General features: G+C 43.0%; 1 protein-coding gene across 1 annotated transcript; it reads right to left on the reverse strand.

Annotated features, from left to right (window-relative positions):
* Positions 1–376: 376 nt before the first annotated feature.
* NFILZ (NFIL3 like basic leucine zipper) lies at positions 377–4,458 on the reverse strand. Its single transcript, XM_048830916.2, has 2 exons — positions 4,314–4,458; positions 377–2,438 (listed from the first exon to the last, which is right to left on the reverse strand). The coding sequence occupies exon 2, from the start codon at positions 2,398–2,400 to the stop codon at positions 1,495–1,497; it is 906 nt and encodes a 301-aa protein (XP_048686873.2). The 5' UTR covers positions 2,401–2,438; positions 4,314–4,458; the 3' UTR covers positions 377–1,494.
* Positions 4,459–19,882: the final 15,424 nt, after the last annotated feature.

Below are 19,882 nucleotides of genomic sequence, written 5' to 3' on the forward strand. Positions count from 1 at the left end.
TGGCTGGGTTATTCAGGCTCTCACTAGCCATCATATAGGTTGTTGGTTTGAGCCTCACTTGCTCTCCTGCTCGAATGTCACCTCCAGCTTGGTCAGATGTGGTGCAGGCCATATCACTCCCTGGTGTATCGCTGGCCACGAAACCTGATGTGCCTTTGCTCAGGAGGGATTTTGGCTTTCGGTACCATTTTCAGAATAAGATAGGTTCAAATGAGAAATGTTTTTGGTCCACTTAGTCACATGGTGGGTTTTTTTTTTTTAAATTATTGCACAATTTTAAAAAAGTCTTTTTTCAAAAATTTCTTATTTATAAAAGGGAGTTAAATGATGAACAAAACACAGATATTTTGTGATAGAATTCTCAATTACAAATTAAAATAAAATTTTTTTTTGCCCCCTCCCAAAAAAATGATGTAAAGAAAAATGAAATGTTTTCTACTAGGCCATGCTGGTTAAGAGAAATGGACATATTCCATCTGAAGAGATTTGATGATTCCTGGGAAATACAGTGGGCTAGATTCTGCTCTTGTTTTACCCCTGTGTAAATCCGCTGGGAAGCCAGCTCTCTGATGTGATTCCACATTTACTTACAGAGTAACTAAGCTCAGAAATGGGGTAACTGCTCTGCAAATTACAGCAGAAGCATGTTCTAATGTGGCTAGATTGGGGAGCTCTGGAATCATGAGCACTGAAGGTATTCAAGGTAAGACAGAGTCTGAGCCATTAAGGAATGGCTTAAAGGATAATTGAATCCGTTCAATACAAACCACCCAATTGGTTTCTTCTCACCCAACTGGTTTGTGATCCCACTTCCCATCCTCACACACACAAATAGCCCCACTAGTTAGAGGACTGCAAGGATAATGGGACTATAGATGAAACGTGATTGAATAGCATGCATCTTAGATAGTCCGCTACCTCTCTCTGACGCCCACATGTGTCCTGAGCCTGCACCAGGCATGTTGAGGTCGGCATCGTTGATGCTGTCTCTGTTCATTTGTTGTTTCAAACAGGAAACATGAATAAAGCTTTAATAGCCCCATCCTGCGGGGAAGAACGTGGCCATGAAGCAAGAGGAGTGAAAACGGCGGCTACCCTGAGCGACTGTCGTAGGGGCATAGTACTGTCGGAGGATCAAGCATTGCTCACCATGCCCGTAACCTCGGCCTTCCCCAGCCTCAGTCCTCCTCTCCCTCGCCTACCCCAGACCCTGCCTTTTGGCTCCAGGCAGGAGCAAAGCAACAAGGTGAAACCCTATGCCCCCTGTCATACACAGAGCGATTCTGTGGGTCTTACTGGAACATGGCACGTGGAGTTTTGGGGGAAGTACTACCACGCCAGACACATACCAGCCCCCGTCAGGCCCTGCTCGCATCCAGATCTCACATGCTCAACACAAAACAAACTACTTTCCCTCTTCAGTGCATAAGATAATTATCCCCCACTCGGTCCCTCCTTCCCAGCCCATAGTAGAGGGGGGTCTCCTCTGCAATCTCAACGGGAGTCAGAGCCGCTCTCCTCCCAGCTGCTGAGGGCTTTAGTCTTAATTCTGAGTTTGTGAGGCAGGGCAGAATAGCTCCGGCCCCTAGAAGGGTCCTCTGCAGGGCACAGCTGGCTGCCAGGGGGAAGAGGGGATATTTTGGGCACTTGCTGCTCATCATCTTCATCTAAAGTGCTTTTGACACCTGGCTGCCCTGCCTCAGCCATGCTGGGAGAAGTGGCCAAGAAACGGGCATTGTCCAGCAAAGGGAACCGGCAAGTGTATTTCTCCAGGAAGTGGTAATTGAGGTAAGGGGGGCAGAGGGTGGATCTGAAGGCTGATTCGAGCCTCTTCGGCTGGTGAGGGTTCAGATCATACTGGGTGCCCAGTGGGGTCTGCTTTGGGTCAGAGCTCTGGAGATTTATGGGTGGGGAGAGGCCTTTGTAAGCAAACTCAGTGGGCTCCACCATGTGGGGCACAACGCTGTTTGTCCTGAAGCAGCCGTCCCGGGTCAGGGGCTCCACCTCGAGGAAAGGGGCGGCTGCTTTGTGCCCTCTGACATAAATCCCCAGGAAATCCTGGATGGAGCTGACCTGGTGGGCGTAGACATCCGGGCTGATGAGACCGAAGTGCAGCTTCAAGGCCAGCAGCTCGGCCCTGAGGAGGGCGTTCTCTTCACTGAGAGCCGACAACTGGCTCTCCATGGCAAAGTCATTGAGTCGTCTCTTTTCCCGGGAGCGTTTGGCCGCCTCGTTGTTCTTGCGTCTCTTCTCCCAGTACATAGTGTCCTTCTTCTCGTCGGGCATGAACTCCCGCTTGCGCCGTGAGGGTCCGCTCGTCTTGCTGCGTAGCAGCTTATTCTTGCCCTGATGAAGCCCCAGCCCACTGAGGGTGCTCAGCGGTGCCATGAAGCTTTCCATGGCGTCAGACACTGCCACTGTATGCTGCTGCTGGGAACCTTGGAAGGTGGAATTCAAGTATCCATTATAAAACTGTGACCACCTAATTATTATTCATGTTCATTCATGCATGCAATTATTCATTTTTTTGGGGTAGTGCTGTAGGGCCTAGGAACCGCAACCATTCATCTAGGCCCCACTGTGCAAGGTGCGGTACAAACATAGAACCAAAAGATGGTCTTTGCTCACAATTACATCTATTCTCCTAGCCACTTTTGGAGCCAGATTTTCAAATGGTTGTCTGCACAACATGGGTCGCACAATCCCCACTTGTGCCTGCCAAATGGGTGAATGTCTGTGTGCTTGAGCAAGGGGCGGGAATGCAGGCCAAATGGACACTAAAAAGTCAGGTCGAGCCGACTACATCACTCAGGGGTGTGAAAAATCCACACCCCTCAGGGACATAGTTAAGCTGATCTAACCCCCAGTGTAGACAGCAGTAGGTCAACGGAAGAATTCTTCTTTCGACCTAGCTACTGCCTCTTGGGGAGTTGGATTAACTACAGTGGCAGGAGGACCCATTCCGTTGCTGCAGCCAGCGTCTACACTGAAACACAACAGCCATGCAGCTGCAACAGGCAACAAGTGGTTGTGTACATTTTGCTGGTGCAACTTTAACAATGAAAGGACAGCTCTGCTAGTGCTTATCCTCCTCCAATTTCAAAGCGCTTGACGAAGGAGATAAGAAGCATCATGCACATTTTACATCTAGGGGAGACACAGGGAAGAGAAGAGATGTGTCAAAAGTCATGTAGCAGGTTAATGGGAGAGGCAGGACTTGCACCTCAATCACCTGATTTGCAGTTTGGTGTCATAGAATCATAGAATATCAGGGTTGGAAGGGACCTCAGGAGGTCATCTAGTCCAACCCCCTGCTCAAAGCAGGACCAACACCAACTAATCCTATCCCCTGGAGAAAGTCTCCTACTTTAGGAGCCAATTTTGAAAATTTGGTTCTGAGAGCTTCAGGCATCTACAACTGTATAAACTCATTAATTATTTTACTTACTAATCAATTCTTATTTGTTAAATTATAAAGGGATTCTTAATGTGCTTTATCACACTCAACATCATAGCTTAAATTGGCAGGTCAGCATCTGCATGGCATGTGTTTTATAACTGTGTTTTATAGCTCCATCTGTTAGTAATAACTAATAATAATAATCCTTTAAGTAGCATGCTTTATTGGACTCTTATTAATCAGAGCTGAATCTTGGAAATTTTATAACATTTGGACGCTTCTTCCCTTCCCCTTTGTGCAATTGTAAAGTGCTTATGTAAGTCATGGGACACAGCTCCATAAGGATTCCTGGGTGGAGCTGGGGGGAAATTTTTTTCATTGAAATTTTCAGGGGGAAACTTTGATTTTTCATTGGAAAAATACGTTTTCAGCTGAAAACTGCCAAAAACTTTGGACCAACAGCCCCCAAAAGTCAGTGTCCAGTGGAAAACTGTCAGGTTTGGGGCTTCCTGTTTTCAAATGAGAGACTGAAATTTTGGGAGGAAAGCAGACACTGTCTGCAGAAAACGTTTGTTTGACACTGTGATTTCCCTTCCAAAAGGAAAAGTTTCAATCGGAAATTTTCAATCAGTTCTAGCTCCCTGCATGTGGCCATCAAGGGGGTGGCCACAGTAGGGGCAACATGTAGTTATTATTTATTATTAGGGTGACCAGATGTCCCATTTTTAAAGGGACAGTCCCGTTTTTGGGGACTTTTTCTTATATAGGCACCTATTACCCCCCACCGCCTGTCCTGTTTTTTCACCATTGCTATTTGGTCACCCTATTTATTTATTATTCTTTAAAAAGAGTCCTAAAATGTCCTACGTGCTTCTCAAAATACATCAAAGATCCCTGGTCCCAGAAACAATACCTCACTCAGGGTGTTCTCTGGGAGTGGTGTGGAGGGGCTTGGCTACAGTTGTTCCTGCTCATGGACTACAGGTGGGCAGTGGTGGAGTTCTGCACTGGTAAAGGTGGTAAAACCTGTCATAAACTCTCTGGCCGTACATACAGCATCACAGTGGATCGTGTTGGCAACTGAAAAAGCAAAGCAAAAGAAGCTATTTCACCCTGAATATGTTTGGGGAACCTCTGGATCAAAACTACTTTTGATCTCAAAGCATCAAAGGAAGACTTGAGCTGAGGACACTTGTGGTTTCTGACAGCATCACAAGGCAGAAACGCTCTGTTTCAGGGCTTAATCACTTACCAGGAATTGTGGGGCGTTGTATATGACGGGATTCCTTTTGTTAAATGAGTCAAAGATCACCACATGGCTTTTTCACTGTGCAGCCCCATCCCCTGCATGGGTGAGAGGAGCTTGCTTTCTCACCATCGTTTTCAGTCCAGTTGCCTGGCATAAAGGGCCCCTGTGAAAAGAATTTGGATGGTCATAACAAAATCCAGTTGTCCAGTGGAGCTCAGGAGTTCAGAGTGAGTCTGATCCCCAGCCAGGCCAAGGGAGCCAGGCCAGAAAGAATAACAAACAACCCCTCCTGTCCCCTGAAACATGAACTGTCCCTGAAACATGTATATTCCAGCAGGTTTGCTTAACCCTTTCAATCCTGAATTGGTTTGCTCTGAGGTGGGAGCTTGCCTGAGATCCCACCTCGCCACTATTTGGAATACGGCAGGTGGCATGGGGAGAAGCAAGACAGAGTTCGAGATGGGAGCTGAATGTGGATCAGCGGGGCGTGGGAATTGGACTAGAGAGAGGGAATCCTGTAGCAGTAGCCTAGAGGTGGGGCTAGGTCTGGTATAGTCAGAAGAGGCAGTCATTGGAAGTTCTAATCTGAGGCAAGATCTGGCCCTTGATAGTTAAGGAAGATGTCTCTGCTGGGCCAGAAATATGAGAGTTTCCATCTTGTACCCACAGAACTTAAACTCCACCTGTTATTTATATCTCCAGCCAGCAACGCTTCAGATCTACCCAGGTGTTATTTGTCTCTGGTGACATCTTCTTATGAGCACTGACCCCCATCACCCACAGATCCCTATGTATCGCGCAATCAGCGTCCACAAAGGCAAGTGGAAACAGCTTAATATCAGCAAGAACAATAGATTAGTTGTGGTCATGCATTTTATGCAACCAACATTTCCCAGGGTGCACTGGCTCTCCAGCTCGAAGTCTGGCATGGTTCCTGACCAGATTCTGCCCTCAGCTCAGAACACATCTCCTTCTAGTCCAGCGTACCATCTCTGGGAGAGGCAGGGCCAGAAGCTTCTGAGAAAGGTGACACCCCCATCTCTCATCCTCTCATTTGCACTCATGCTGTTATTTTTGTTAATACTCCACCCTCCAGAAACTGCTCCTTTCTGAAATGAGACATTTTCTTTGTGCTTCTCACGTCCGGAGTCCGTGTAGGCAGAAGGAAATCACCATTTGTCCCTAATAGCTTCCTCTTCCTAGTGTTACGATATACAGAATCTATGCCAGGCTTCAGAGTAGCGGCCGTGTTAGTCTGTATTCGCAAAAAAAAAAAGGAGGACTTGTGGCACCTTAGAGACTAACAAATTTATTTGAGCATAAGCTTTCGTGAGCTACAGCTCACTTCATCGGATGCTGTAGCTCACGAAAGCTTATGCTCAAATAAATTTGTTAGAATCTGTGCAAAAGTTACACTCTTACAGTGTCTATAATGCAACTAGCTAATCGTGTTTCTGTGCATGGAGGAGGAAAATCCTGAACTCTGAGGAGCTCTGACTCCAGATCCAAATTTTACAGTTGGTCCCTAGAATCTATAATGGACCAATCCAAAAATATGGGTGTGAATATCCAGGACCCTGTTTGGGGGGAGAGGGGGAGGGGCTGATTTACATTTATACTCAGACTCCTTTATACCACTCTACAAATGGGCGTAAATTGTGTTTGAACTCATTTCTATGCAGCCACTTTACACTGCATGAGAGATTCTCATTTACCACTAAGATCCCTTTAAATGTCTCCAGCAATGTAAACTGGCCTTAGAGTTCAGACCCATCTTCCCTTTTCCCCCTTAACTCTTTCCTCAAGCGGTATCTGGATTTCTTTTTAGTGTGCGAGGTGTTTGGTTGTTTGTTTTCTGAAGTGAAAATCTACTTTTGATTATGTATAAGCTTAGCTCAGGGTAATTTGAGGGGTGTGTGTGTATGTGTGTGTTTGTGCACGTAGTTGTGTTATTTCACTGCCCCATACAGACACAGATACGCACACACACATACACACCGCCCCCCTCAGAAGTTAAAAGTGATACAAAATACTTGATTTTTAAATACACTTCCAAATAAATTAGAGGACAAAGTGAAGTGCCATCCATGGGCCATACTGTGATTTCAAGAGTGGATGATAGGCCACGTTCCAATCTCACCGACACGAGTGTCAATCCGGAGAAAGCCCGCTGAAATAATTGGAGTTACTCTAGTTTTACACTTGTGAAACCGAGAGCAGAATCTGGCCCACTTGGGAGGCAGAAGATTTTAAATCAGCACACAATTTGACCCACTGATGTTACTGGCATTACTCCTGCTGGTGTAACTGAGATCAGAATTCACCCAATTGTTACTCCAGAATTACAGTAGTGCCAAGTGAGATTAGAATCTGGCCCAGTGAAGTTACTCTGGATTTCCACTGGTTCAATGAGATCATTATCTGCCCACAGTGAGCACAGTATATGTTCACAACAGAAAACCTCTGCAGAAGTTCAATTAACCGATGCACACACAGACCCCGTGTTATGAGCAGGTTATTAGTCAATACAGTTTCATTCTACCCTGCAATGTATTAACTTTCTTAGTAACAGAAAACGCAATCTGTGGTTTGGTAATATTTCAGATCACGTGCTAAAACCTTCGACCTATTTAAGGCAAAAGGTTACCAAGTTCTAATTACTCAGATTCCTGCGCATGTTATGTTTGTATTAATGCAGTGGTTACCAGACGCTATTGAGGAACACGCTTTTTTAAAATTAATTGTTGGTGAGAGCAGACAGTGGTTTATACTCAGGGGGCTTCAGGAGAACTTCTCCTTTGGTTTCTATTTCCACAAGCTTCCCTGTCGGTGAACATCACTTTGAGGTTCCAATGAACCCAAAACTCAAAGCAAAATTAACTCAGAAACCATCTATAGCCATATAAATAAGAAGAAAACAAAGAAAGAAGAAGTGGGACCGCTAAACACTGGGGATGGAGTGGAGGTTAAGGATAATCTAGGCATGGCCCAATATCTAAACAAATACTTTGCCTCAGTCTTTAATAAGACTAAAGAGGATCTTAGGGATAATGGTAGCATGACAAATGGAAATGAGGATATGGAGGTAGATATTACCATATCTGAGGTAGAAGCGAAACTCGAACAGCTTAATGGGACTAAATCGGGGGGCCCAGATAATCTTCATCCAAGAACATTAAAGGAAGTGGCACATGAAATTGCAAGCCCATTAGCAAAAATTTTTAATGAATCTGTAAACTCAGGGGTTGTAGCGTATGACTGGAGAATTGCTAACTTAGTTCCTATTTTTAAGAAAGGAAAAAAAAGTGATCCGGGTAACTACAGGCCTGTTAGTTTGACATCTGTAGTATGCAAGGTCTTAGAAAAAAATGTTGAAGGAGAAAGTAGTTAAGGATGTTGAGGTCAATTGTAAATGGGACAAAATACAACATGGTTTTACAAAAGGTAGATTGTGCCAAACCAACCTGATCTCCTTCTTTGAGAAAGTAACAGATTTTTTAGACAAAGGAAACGCAATGGATCTAATTTACCTATATTTCAGTAAGGCGTTTGATACAGTGCCACATGGGGAATTATTAGTTAAATTGGAAAAGATGGGGATCAATATGAAAATTGAAAGGTGGATAAGGAATTGGTTAAAAGGGAGACTACAGTGGGTCCTACTGAAAGGTGAACTGTCAGGCTGGAGGGAGGTTACCAGTGGAGTTCCTCAGGGATTGGTTTTGGGACCAATTTTATTTAATCTTTTTATTACTGACCTCAGCACAAAAGTGGGAGTGTGCTAATAAAGTTTGCGGATGATACAAAGCTGGGAGGTATTGCCAATTCAGAGAAGGACCGGGATATCATACAGGAGGATCTGGATGACCTTGTAAACTGGAGTAATAGTAATAGGATGAAATTTAATAGTGAGAAGTGTTAGGTCATGCATTTAGGGGTTAATAACAAGAATTTTAGTTATAAGCTGGGGACGCATCAATTAGAAGTAACGGAGGAGGAGAAGGACCTTGGAGTATTGGTTGACCATAGGATGACTATGAGCCGCCAATGTGATATGGCCGTGAAAAAAGCTAATATGGTCTTGGGATGCATCAAGCGAGGTATTTCCAGTAGAGATAAGGAGGAGTTAGTACCATTATACAAGGCACTGGTGAGACCTCACCTGGAATACTGTGTACAGCTCTGGTCTCCCATGTTTAAGAAGGATGAATTCAAACTGGAACAGGTACAGAGAAGGGCTACTAAGATGATCCGAGGAATGGAAAACCTGTCTTATGAAAGGAGACTCAAGGAGCTTGGCTTGTTTAGCCTAACCAAAAGAAGATTGAGGGGAGATATGATTGCTCTCTATAAATATATCAGAGGGATAAATACCGGAGAGGAAGAGGAATTATTTAAGCTCAGTACCAATGTGCACACAAGAAAAAATGGCTATAAACTGGCCATTGGGAAGTTTAGACTTGAAATTAGACGAAGGTTTCTAACCATCTGAGGAGTGAAGTTCTGGAATAGCCTTCCAAGGGAAGCAGTGGGGGCAAAAGACCTATCTGGCTTCCAGATTAAACTCGATAAGTTTATGGAGGAGAAGGTATGATGGGATAACATGATTTTGGCAATTAATTGATCTTTAACTATTCATGGTAAATAGGCCCAATGGCCTGTGATGGGATGTTAGATGGGGTGGGATCTGAGTTACTACAGAGAATTCTTTCTTGTGTATCTGGCTGGCGAATCTTGCCCACATGCTCAGAGTATTTGGGGTTGGGAAGGAATTTTCCTCCAGGGCAGATTGGAAGAGGCCCTGGGGGTTTTTTGCCTTCCTCTGTAGCATGGAGCACGGGACACTTACTGGAGGATTCTCTGCACCTTGAACTCTTTAAACTATGATTTGAGGACTTCAGTACCTCAGACATAGGTGAGAGGTTTATTGCAGGAGTGGATGGGTGAGATTCTGTGGCCTGCATTGTGCAGGAGGTCAGACTAGATGATCATAATCGTCCCTTCTGACCTTAATATCTATGAGTAACCCAGCAAAGCCATGGATTTACTACAGTTCTGTTTAAGAGCACAAAACAATTGCTGGTACATGACATGGCACAGCTGCAAATCTATCAATAGGGCCAGATTTGCCAAAGTGCTCAAGCACTCACAATCAGGGCCAGATTCTCAAAAGAATCCAGCTCCCATTTGGGTTCCAAGCCTCTGGGCTAATCTGGCCCTGAGCGCCACAATGAGAACTGCAGGGAGCTGAGTGATTTTGAAACTATGGCACCAGCTGTAAATGCTGAGAAACTTGAAAAACTGGCCCTTTGAACAGATGCTGACTCGGAAGCATATTTTGACCTTTCTGAGGTATTAAAAATGATGGATTATAGATATATCTCCTCCCCTCCTTTCCCTTTATCCTAACCCTCTTTGTTGTCTTTCTGTATTATGACGAATCTGGTATTTCGGTATATTTGTTGCATTGGGAAAAATTAATTTTTAATAATGATGGATGCAAATCCAGTCATTAGTTTCTAGGACTTGAGACATGCAGGTTGTTCACAAGGGATATGACAGACTAAATGATAGAAAGTTAGCCTGGATAGGAGTATTTACAAACATTTAAAATAGACGGGAATTACATACACATCTCTCTGCATAATGTGGAAATGTATAGCTCTTCAGCTATAAATGTATTAGATCACGTAGTCATCAAGGGATGATTTTATAGTGTTTTCTCCAGACCTTTCACTCTGCCCAATTTTAGATAACTCCAGTATTGGGGATTCCCATCCTGTCCCCTGGGACTCTGTACAACAGTTACAGCTGGTTGGAAAATACGGAGGTTTTCCCCTCTTAATTTTTTTTGGGGGGGGGAAATGGTTTGGTTGCTGAAATTTTTCACAAAAAATTGTCGACTTTTTGGCAAAATACTGAAAACTGAAATATTTCACCCCCAAACTGAAATATTTTGGCCAAAATCTTTTTGAGGTTTGAGGGTTCATTTTTTCAACCTTTTCTACAGAAAGCAGACATTTTTGCAAAAAAAAAAAAAAAAAATCCCAATTTTCTGTCCAAAAAAACAAAACCGGTTTCAAAGGAAAATTTTGACCAGCTCTCAGCATTCCGCCTTGGTTTCCATACCTTTCAAATCCTTGCGGCTGTCATGGCCCCCAATGATTGTCAATGATTCAATCCATAGGTACCATATTTAGGACCTATTTCTGATCCAATTTAGGCTGGTGTAAATCAAACATAAAGTCAATGGAGATACTTTATAAGCAAGATCAGAGCCCATGTCTAATCTGCGCTGCATTTTCTTTTTGTGAAGAAGTGACCTTTAATATTTTAAAAATAAGATTTACAATATACTGGATATGATATTGGTATAATGATTGACTTGAATAAGTTTTTCTTTTTCAAGTAAATATGGGCAGATCTTTGCTCCCAGGTTCATCAAAGTAAATCCAGAGTAACTCCACTGACTATAGAATTTGGACTAATAATGCAATAATTAATTATAAGAATACTTTGAATAACAGATATGAGAAATATGTAACAAATATACAGTTATAATCATTTCATTCTTGAGGTGGAGGCTTTTCTGAATCCATATGATTGCTTTTGTTTCCTACAGGTTGTTTCTTTTGTCTGACAGACTGAAATCTTTAACATCGAAGTGAAAGTAATGTATAAATTATGGCCAAATATTTTGTAATTTGGTGCCTAAATCTAGTCACCTACATCCACCTTTAGGCACCTAAATTAAAATAGTCTAATTTCCACAGGTGCTGAGCACCCGCACATCCATTTAATGTCCATGGATGTAGTGGGTATTCAGCATTTCTGAAACACTTTTACTTACATGCCTAAATATGGATTTAAAGTCCTAACTTTTGACTCCCACGTTTGAAAATTTCCCCCTATATTTTGTACATATCCACACCCAGGTGTTCTCTGTACATGTACAGTGTACATCAAAATAATTTCAGAAGTAACAACTATCTTGCGAGCAGTGGTGCACAAATGTTTCCTGCCATGCCCACCTTCCCATTACCTGTCATCTGTAACTTTTTTTTGTGCAAGTTGGTAGAAGGCATGAATAATTTATTTTCATTACTAAATTTATCATTTAAAAAGGTTATTAGGAGGTAGCAAACACGAAGTATTACAAACTGCAAACATCTCATTTCAAAAGAAAAATAAATTAACCACTCACATTAACTATTCCTTCTTGAGTTCCTTCTTCTTCTTCCTATGCCCTGAAGTGGGACTGGGATCCCGCGGGTCCCACAGGACCTGCTGCCATAATAGCAGGAACGGGATAAAAATTCAACAAACAATGCGAGAGCGGATGGGAGTGGGTATTGTGTGGCGGGACAGAAGTGGGATTAAAAATCTTCCCGTGCTGCAAACAAATGAACGCCCCAGTCGGCAGCCACCCAGCTCTGAAGACAGTGCCACCACCCGAAGCAGCGCAGGAGTAAGGCTGGCAAAGAGGCACTGGTAAGTCTGCTGTGAAACGTGATATTTGTATGTTTGTTTTTTAAAAGGGCCAAAGGTTCTTTGCACACACACCCCCGCGAAGAACCTCTTGTGCCCCCCCCCCGCCCCAGTTTGCTTTAGAGAATAAATGTCACTGAGAGATGCAAACTAACTAATCAGAATGAATCTGCAGAGTAATTTACAGAAGTATCTGGGTCAATCCGTTCATTTCATCATCCCAGATTTTCACCACTCAGGGGCCATTCCTTGGGTGTGCAAAATTCCCCCCTGAAGTCAATGGAAGGTTTGACAGTGCAAGGAATGCTGGAACAGCCTGCAAAGGCGAAAAATGCCAGCAACAAACCCCACATGTTCTGCTGACCTAAATGGAGGATCAATCCAATGTCTCCTAGGCTTGTTATCAAATTCACATTTTATCAGCTTAATACTTTGGAGAACCAATCTTGCAAACTTATATTGATGTGACTAGTCTTAGCTCATATAAGTAATACCACGGACTTGACTTGGGAATGAAGTCTCACATGTGTAAGGGTTCACAGATTCAGACCCCAGATCCTCCAACACACAGGGACATGTTCTCTAAAATTTGGGAACCCCCGCCCCCTGCCGGCATGGCTTTGGCAGGTCCTCAGCTTTGCAGAGCAGAAGAACAGAGGGGTGATGATAATCAGAGCCAGTGCGAGGCATAAGCAGACGAAGCAATTGCTTAGGGCCCCAAGCAACTCAAGGGGGCCCCTTACTCGCTTTTTATTATAATAACTTGCCTGTTTTAGTATTGGGGGAGGATGAGGCAAAAATATTCCTGCTTAGGGCCCCCAGTGGGCTAAAACCGACACTGAGGATGATGACTGTAATGATTGGCCAAACTCTCCTTCCATTTACACCCACTGGGCCTGATTCTCTGTTGCTCTGGCAGCGTAAAGGGGCCTGAAAGGGCGTGAATGCAACTTAAACCACTTGAAAGTTCCTTTACGCTGTCGTAGTGATGTAGAGGGACTGTAGGGTAATTGAGACTCAGACCCATTGGTTTCAGTGAGGCAGCTCCGTTTTAACTTTGATGGGAAGCCAGTCAAAACACAGCACTCTTAATATTTGTGGACATTAACATCCTGTTGCCCTTAAGACCCACTACAGTCCAGACTCAGAGGAGGAGCCCAGGACAATTTAAACCCGTGAATAAGGACTGTAAGTGTGTGTGCAGGGGACTGAAGGATCTAGTCCTTAACTGAATCATGGCTGTGTCCTGTGGCCTATAGAGAAGCAATAAATAAAAGATTAAAACAGGACCGTAGGCTACATCGCAGATGGCAGGGCCGTGAGCACTTTAATATCTACATGTGTATTTATTTATTAAGGAGTACGGTTTAGCAGTTCTACACTAAAAACAATTGGCGCGCTATAGGCTCCGTTCACACTGGTGTAAATCAGGAGTGAGTCCATTGAGGTCTGCTGGATTATACTAGGGTGATATTGGTGTGAGAGGAAAATCAGGCCCCTCAGCTAACATTGTTGCTCCACGTCAAGCAAACTCATGCCCATTTTTAGCCTGCCAGTACACAGTATGTGCAGAACTGCAGAATGCTCCGTGCCCATTTCTTCATACCCAGGCGGACGGAAAATTCCATCTGCTTCATACTAAATCTGGTAGAAACTGTTGCCCCAGCAGATTCTTAAAAAGTGAAGATCAATGCACAAAGATAAGCAAATAATTTTCTGAGGGCTGCTCCAGCTCTTAAAATGACTCTTCAGCAAGATGAATATATGAGAGGCAGTCTATACACCTTTGCTATTCAGGGCTATACATGGTCTTATCTTGCAGCCGGGCCCCAATTCAGCAAAGCTCATAAGCATGTACTGAAGCCCATCTCTATTAACATTAGGTGACCAGACAGCAAGTGTGAAAAATCGGGACCAGGGGGGCGGGGTGTGGGGGGGGTAATAGGAACCTATATAGGAAAAAGACCCCAAAATCGGGACTGTCCCTATAAAATCGGGACATCTGGTCACCCGAATTAACACCCTCATCCACATTCGTGGGGTAATGTATCCCATGAGAATATATGTTATGATAACTCAAAAACTAGTGGCCCTCCAACAATGCTGTTTCAGGATGTTGTCACCTAGGCACCTGTACACAATTCAGCAAAATGAAATTTTAATTTAGCATGGAAAAAAAAATTCTGTATCAAAAAAGTATGTGGGATACAAATGTACCTCAAACGTGTTCCACTGTTATCCTGTATTTTTAGTAGTTCTATGCACACGTTTGTTTCTAGTGAGAATATTTTGTACTGTAACAGTGGTAACTATGTCTCCCTCACTAAGTTGTTTTTTACATAAATTGTATGCTAATTGATAATGCATTGCAGTGAAAATGGTTGCTACATACAATCGCCCTAAAATGGAAGGTACTCCAGCGATATGTGAAAAGTGCATATAGGCGCACACTGAATGAGATTCCTGCTAGTTCTTTCAATTTGCTAGTTAAATACAAAAATTTTGCCCAAAACATTACGTTAGCTTCTGAATGTATTTCGGAAACAAAAGTCCCCCACAATACAATTAATGTAACTTTTTCATGACAGTGGATTTTAAATAAAACTTTTTCTCTTAAAACATTAAAGTATTGGTTTCTGAATGTATTTGGGGTACAAACTTCCCCCATGACACAGTTAATGTAACTTCTTTCTCAACACTGGATGAAGGTTAAATCAATGGGATATAAGCACATGCTTAAAATTAAGTGTGTGCTCAAACATTCTGCAGAATTGGGGACTTAATTCTTGTACAAGCGAGATTGCCATTGACTTCAGGGAGCTGATAAAGACTGCAGGTCTTGGTAATTAGAAATCAAGAAAAATCAACAAAGAGAAAGGATTTGATAAACTGTGATTCACAGACTTTCTGATCTGTCCTGAGAATGAGTCTCATTGGCTCATGGGATCCCCTTGTTAAAATCCCACCTTCAAACTGAAGATGGAGGAGGGTGATTTCCTTACTAATGATGGGCTTACCCACTCTTTGGATCGTGCTACACTACCACTTCCAGGGTGCTCTTAATACTTTAAAATAGAAAATAAAGTGGCATCTTGTTAAAAAGAGCCATTTTTCTGCTTTAGAAATGCACCAGAATCCACCAAATACCAGCTACCGGAAATGAAAACATTCCCTGGCAGCTGATAATCCTAAACCCCTCTATATTCTTTTCACACACTTGTTCCAAACTACCCAGCTAGGGTTGCCAATTTTGGTTGGACGTTTTCCTGGAGATTTCATCACATGACATACTCTCTAATTAAAGATGAATCTTTAATTCCTGGAGACTCCAGGACAATCTTTAACCCAGACCGAACGTTGTGCTCTGCTTTCTAGACACATAGGGCCCGACTCCCTGTTCCCCTTGCTCCTTGCACAGTCAGTCACACCAGTACAGAGGAGGCATGAAATGTTCCTTAGAAAGGTCAATCAGACCCTCTGTCTGTTTTTCAGCAACAAAATAGGTACATTTCCAGCAAATGCAGCTCCATGGGACTTTGTGGTGCCTTTTTCCTAATTTTGAAAAAGGATTTTTGCTTAAATGGGAAACCAGATGAAGAGATCACCCAGCCTCATTACTTCTATCTGCAGCATCAGCATCCCCAGACTTTATCACAAGCACCAAAGGGATCCCTCTCTTGAGCGCCTTGTAGCACTTAGCTCATCCATAGATCAGTTGTATCATTATCCTCACTTAGCAGATTGGGAATCTCTGGCACATATGGGTGGAAATGACTTGTCTGATGTCAGGCAGCCACTAAGTGGCCAAGCTAGGCACAGAAGCCAGGTCTCCGGATTTACCAGCCACTGCCTCGTTTATTGCTTTCTGTCCCCTTCATCTTTTCTTTCACCGAGGTCTTGCCAGAGCCATGTACAGTCTCTAAAGGATTTTGCTTCTCTTTTAAAAAAAGCAAACCCAAAAGTAGAAGCTTGTCTAAGAGACTTTCTGATCCTCCCTCATACCTTTGTGTACACAAAGAGCACACCAGGGAAAGCACAATCACATCTCTCATTCATTAATCGTTAATATCAAGATTTTCTGTCGGAGGTTTCCCTTTCGCTACTTTATCACAGGAAATAAATGAAACGTCTGAAGATTCTGTAAGACAGAGTCACGCGTCCGCTACTTTCCACTGAGTCCCTATAACACACGTAGTAGGTAACAAAGAGATCTAGACATGAAGCCAAATTCTGCCTTTATTTACATGCACACAGTCCTAGTGCACAGATGTGAGTGAGGGGTGGTTTTGGTCTTATGCAGGGCTGGAAATAGACACACTGCAATCTGCTTACTCACCAGATTCTTGCTTCTTACTGGCAGCTATTTGTTCTGAAAGATTCCCCCAGGGTAAGGGCTTGCAGGTCCCCATCCATAGACAAACCAACCAAGGTAGAACGCTCCACTCGCTACCGAACCCTGGAACATGTGGAATGCTCCACTCACTGCTGAACTGCAGCCACCTCCATGGTGGAATGTGGCCAGAGTTTAACAGTACACGTCACTACAATGCTACACGAAACCTAGGCCAGGAAGTGGAGCAGAACATTTCAGCAGCCAATGGAAACTGCCAGGGGAATCTGGAGGAGACAGAAAGGGTAAACCACCCAAACTGGATTTTGCTCAGGAGGCTTGTACTCCAGCAAAAGGTACCACCACAAGAGCTATAATGAGCACAAATAGCCATGGATTTGCAACTCTCCAGAAAAACATATTAGAGACTTGGATAAAACTTCCTGCCAACTCTCATGATTTCATCACGAGTCTCATAATATTTGGTGTTTTCCTTAAAGCCTTGGCTGCTGGAGTCATGATTAGGTGGGAATCTCAGCCTTTCATTTTTTAAAAAAGTAAGTTTCTAGCCCTTGTGGTTGCAGAGAAAAGCTTGAAAATGGGGACTGCTAAAGGCTCAAAAAACAGAAGCCAAAAGGCAAAGGAAAAGAACCCTACCATGGTTTTCTTTAAATCTCAAGATTTTTAAGCCTATCTCATGATTTTGAGGGCCTGATTCAACATTTTTGAACGTTTGGGGCTGGCAATACTGCATGCTGCTTGGAAAATGTCCCTTATGAATGAAGGCAAGATTTTTTTCAAAAGTAACTCACAATTTTGGATATCCCAGTTATGAGATACCCAACCTGAGACATCTTAAAGGGGTCTGCATTTCAAAAAATCGCTTTCTGAAAATCCCCTTGAAGGTGTCTCAGGTTTGGCACATCAAAATGAAGATGTCCAAAATTGCTAATCACTTCTGAAAATTTTGGCCTACATCGCTGAAGATTGTGAGAAAAACAGTGGCTTTGGGAAAACAAGTAAATGCTGATATTTGTGGCTTAATATCTTATGTACTTTATAATATTATTAATTTATTTTTTATTATTGATTAATTATTATTATTCCACAGATATGGAGATGCCATATTATGCACCTCTGGGTAATCTTATTCATCGGCCCTCTGCTCACCACTAATGTTCCAAACTCCTGAGCAGTTTCTGGCAGCCGCCATTTTGTTTTAAAGCAGCCAGAAATGTATCGTTATTAGGGTGACCAGATGTCCCAATTTTATCGGGACAGTCCTGATTTTGGGAGCTTTTTCTTATATAGGCACCTATTACCCCCAACCCCCAGTCCCAATTTTTCACACTTGCCCTCTGGTCACCCTAATCCTTATCCTTCCCACAGTCTGAGGAATTCCTCCAAAAAGTTTAACCTGGCTTCAGGCTGAGGATGGGCAAGCTCCCATGTGGACTGATAACCATTTTTCTATACCTATAAAGGTCACATCTTTAAAGTCCAGTACCTTGAAGGGCAAGAAACGGAGGCTCTATATCACAAGAAAGAGGGATTCCTGGTTTCCCAATGGGACACGAGAGAACATACAATAAAGCTGTGACATTTTTAAGTGTAGAGATGCTATTTGAGGAAGGTTTTTATCACTCCCTTAGAACTTTGAACACTTGGGCTCCGAGTTACAATAGGCAGCTGGTCTTCCTGTTGGAGGGCTTAAAAACAGTCCCAATAAAAATGTCAAAATCTTTCCTAAAACAATTAACCAGTGTGGACCGTACAGAGTGGTGTGTGCAACGGTTTGGAGTGGGACTGTATAAAGATTCTATCGGCACCTGTGTGGGATGACTGTCACCATTCACTCGCAGCTGCACCCACTCACGAGTAATAATGCAATTGTCCTGAATTCCTGTTGACAAAAATTTCATCCCACACCATCATGTGTTTTCTTGATGTAGCCATAGAAAACCTCTGTTTTTGCACACTTAAAGCAATATACATAACAATGAGCATGCATATTATTTGACCCCGTAGTAAAGGCTGAAAACACTTAGGCTGGGAATCTGTCCGCAGACACCTTCAGTGCCCTCAGAATACTTCAACAGGAGCTAACAACTTGTATCTGAGGTCAGAGTTTGGCTATGTACGTATTGGCTAGAAAGAGATGGAGGAAAAGCACCAAGATAACATCTTGATGGGAGCTTTATAAATACATAAATGTCTCTCTGTCTGCATTTATATGCTGGGCCCATCACCCATGGCATCTGGGCACTTCTGACCAGCTCTTCAAAGGTATTTAGGTATTTAATTATTTCAGTAGGAGTTAGACATCTTTTAGGAGCTGGTCTTTTCTCTCTCTGTCTTCCTCTCTCTCGTTATCTACAATTCTACATAGCCAAATTCTGACCTCAGATACAAGTTTGCAACTTATCTGAAAGCACTGAAAATAGCCAAGAGCAAATTTTCATCTCATGTCTTTGTGGTCTTTAGTATCATGTTAAATAACATGAGTGCTTGTGAACATATATGTTGATTTAAGTATGCAGAAATGGAGGTTGTACTCCAAAAACTGGTGTCTTCTTACTAAACCAATCTGCTCTGTAATCTCTTTAGGGATAAAAAGTAACATTTTCGAAGCACATAATGACTTAGGAGCCTAGCTCCCATCTTCAAGAGTGACCTTGGCTTTTAGGAGACTAATGATATGCCTACACTGTGTTTTAAAACCTGCGGCAGTATGTTTCAGAGCCCATGACTTACAGTCTCGGGCTTGCGCTACAGTACTAAAAGTAGCTGTGTGGATGTTTCGGTTTTGGTCTGGAGCTCCAGGCCAAGCCGCAAAATCAATACTACTGTCTTTAGCACCATGGTATGAGCCCCACAAGCCCGAGTCTGTAGACCCGGGCTCCGAGACTCACTGACATGGGTTTTCAAATGTGCTGTAGACATACTGTAAGACGCATTGAAAGTTAATGGGACTTAGGTTCCTAACTGTCCTTTGAAAATGGGACTTAGCCTCCTATGTCACTTCAGCCGAGAGTGTCCAAAATATTTAGGTGCCTAACTCCTCTGGGAGTTTGTGCCTAAACATCTTTGAGGATCTGGGTCTTCGGTACTGTTGTAAATCCCACTAGACAACTATCTTTAACTTGAGGTGCCTAAATTCCTTTGTAAATCAGGCCCAAAGAGCACTGCTGGACTCTCACATCTTGGGGTGATTTAGTAGATTTAACTTTTAGAGAAAAAAAACCTTTCTTTTCACTTGAAAGCTGAGTAAATTTGGCCTTGCGTTACTGGCCGTCGGTATACATGAGACAGCATGGTTCCATGGGTTTTTTTTTTTTTAACAGAGGAGCTTTTCAGAGAGGAATCACACTTGAAATCTTAAGAAGAATGTTTTGAGAATGTGTTTGATATTTAT

Source organism: Caretta caretta, chromosome 25, assembly GCF_965140235.1.
Source record: "Caretta caretta isolate rCarCar2 chromosome 25, rCarCar1.hap1, whole genome shotgun sequence".
In the NCBI taxonomy this organism is placed as follows: Eukaryota; Metazoa; Chordata; order Testudines; family Cheloniidae; genus Caretta; species Caretta caretta.

Excerpts from the sequence above, each read along its gene's own strand:
- NFILZ (XM_048830916.2), bottom strand. The coding sequence starts at position 2,400 with ATGGAAAGCTTCATGGCACCGCTGAGCACCCTCAGTGGGCTGGGGCTT.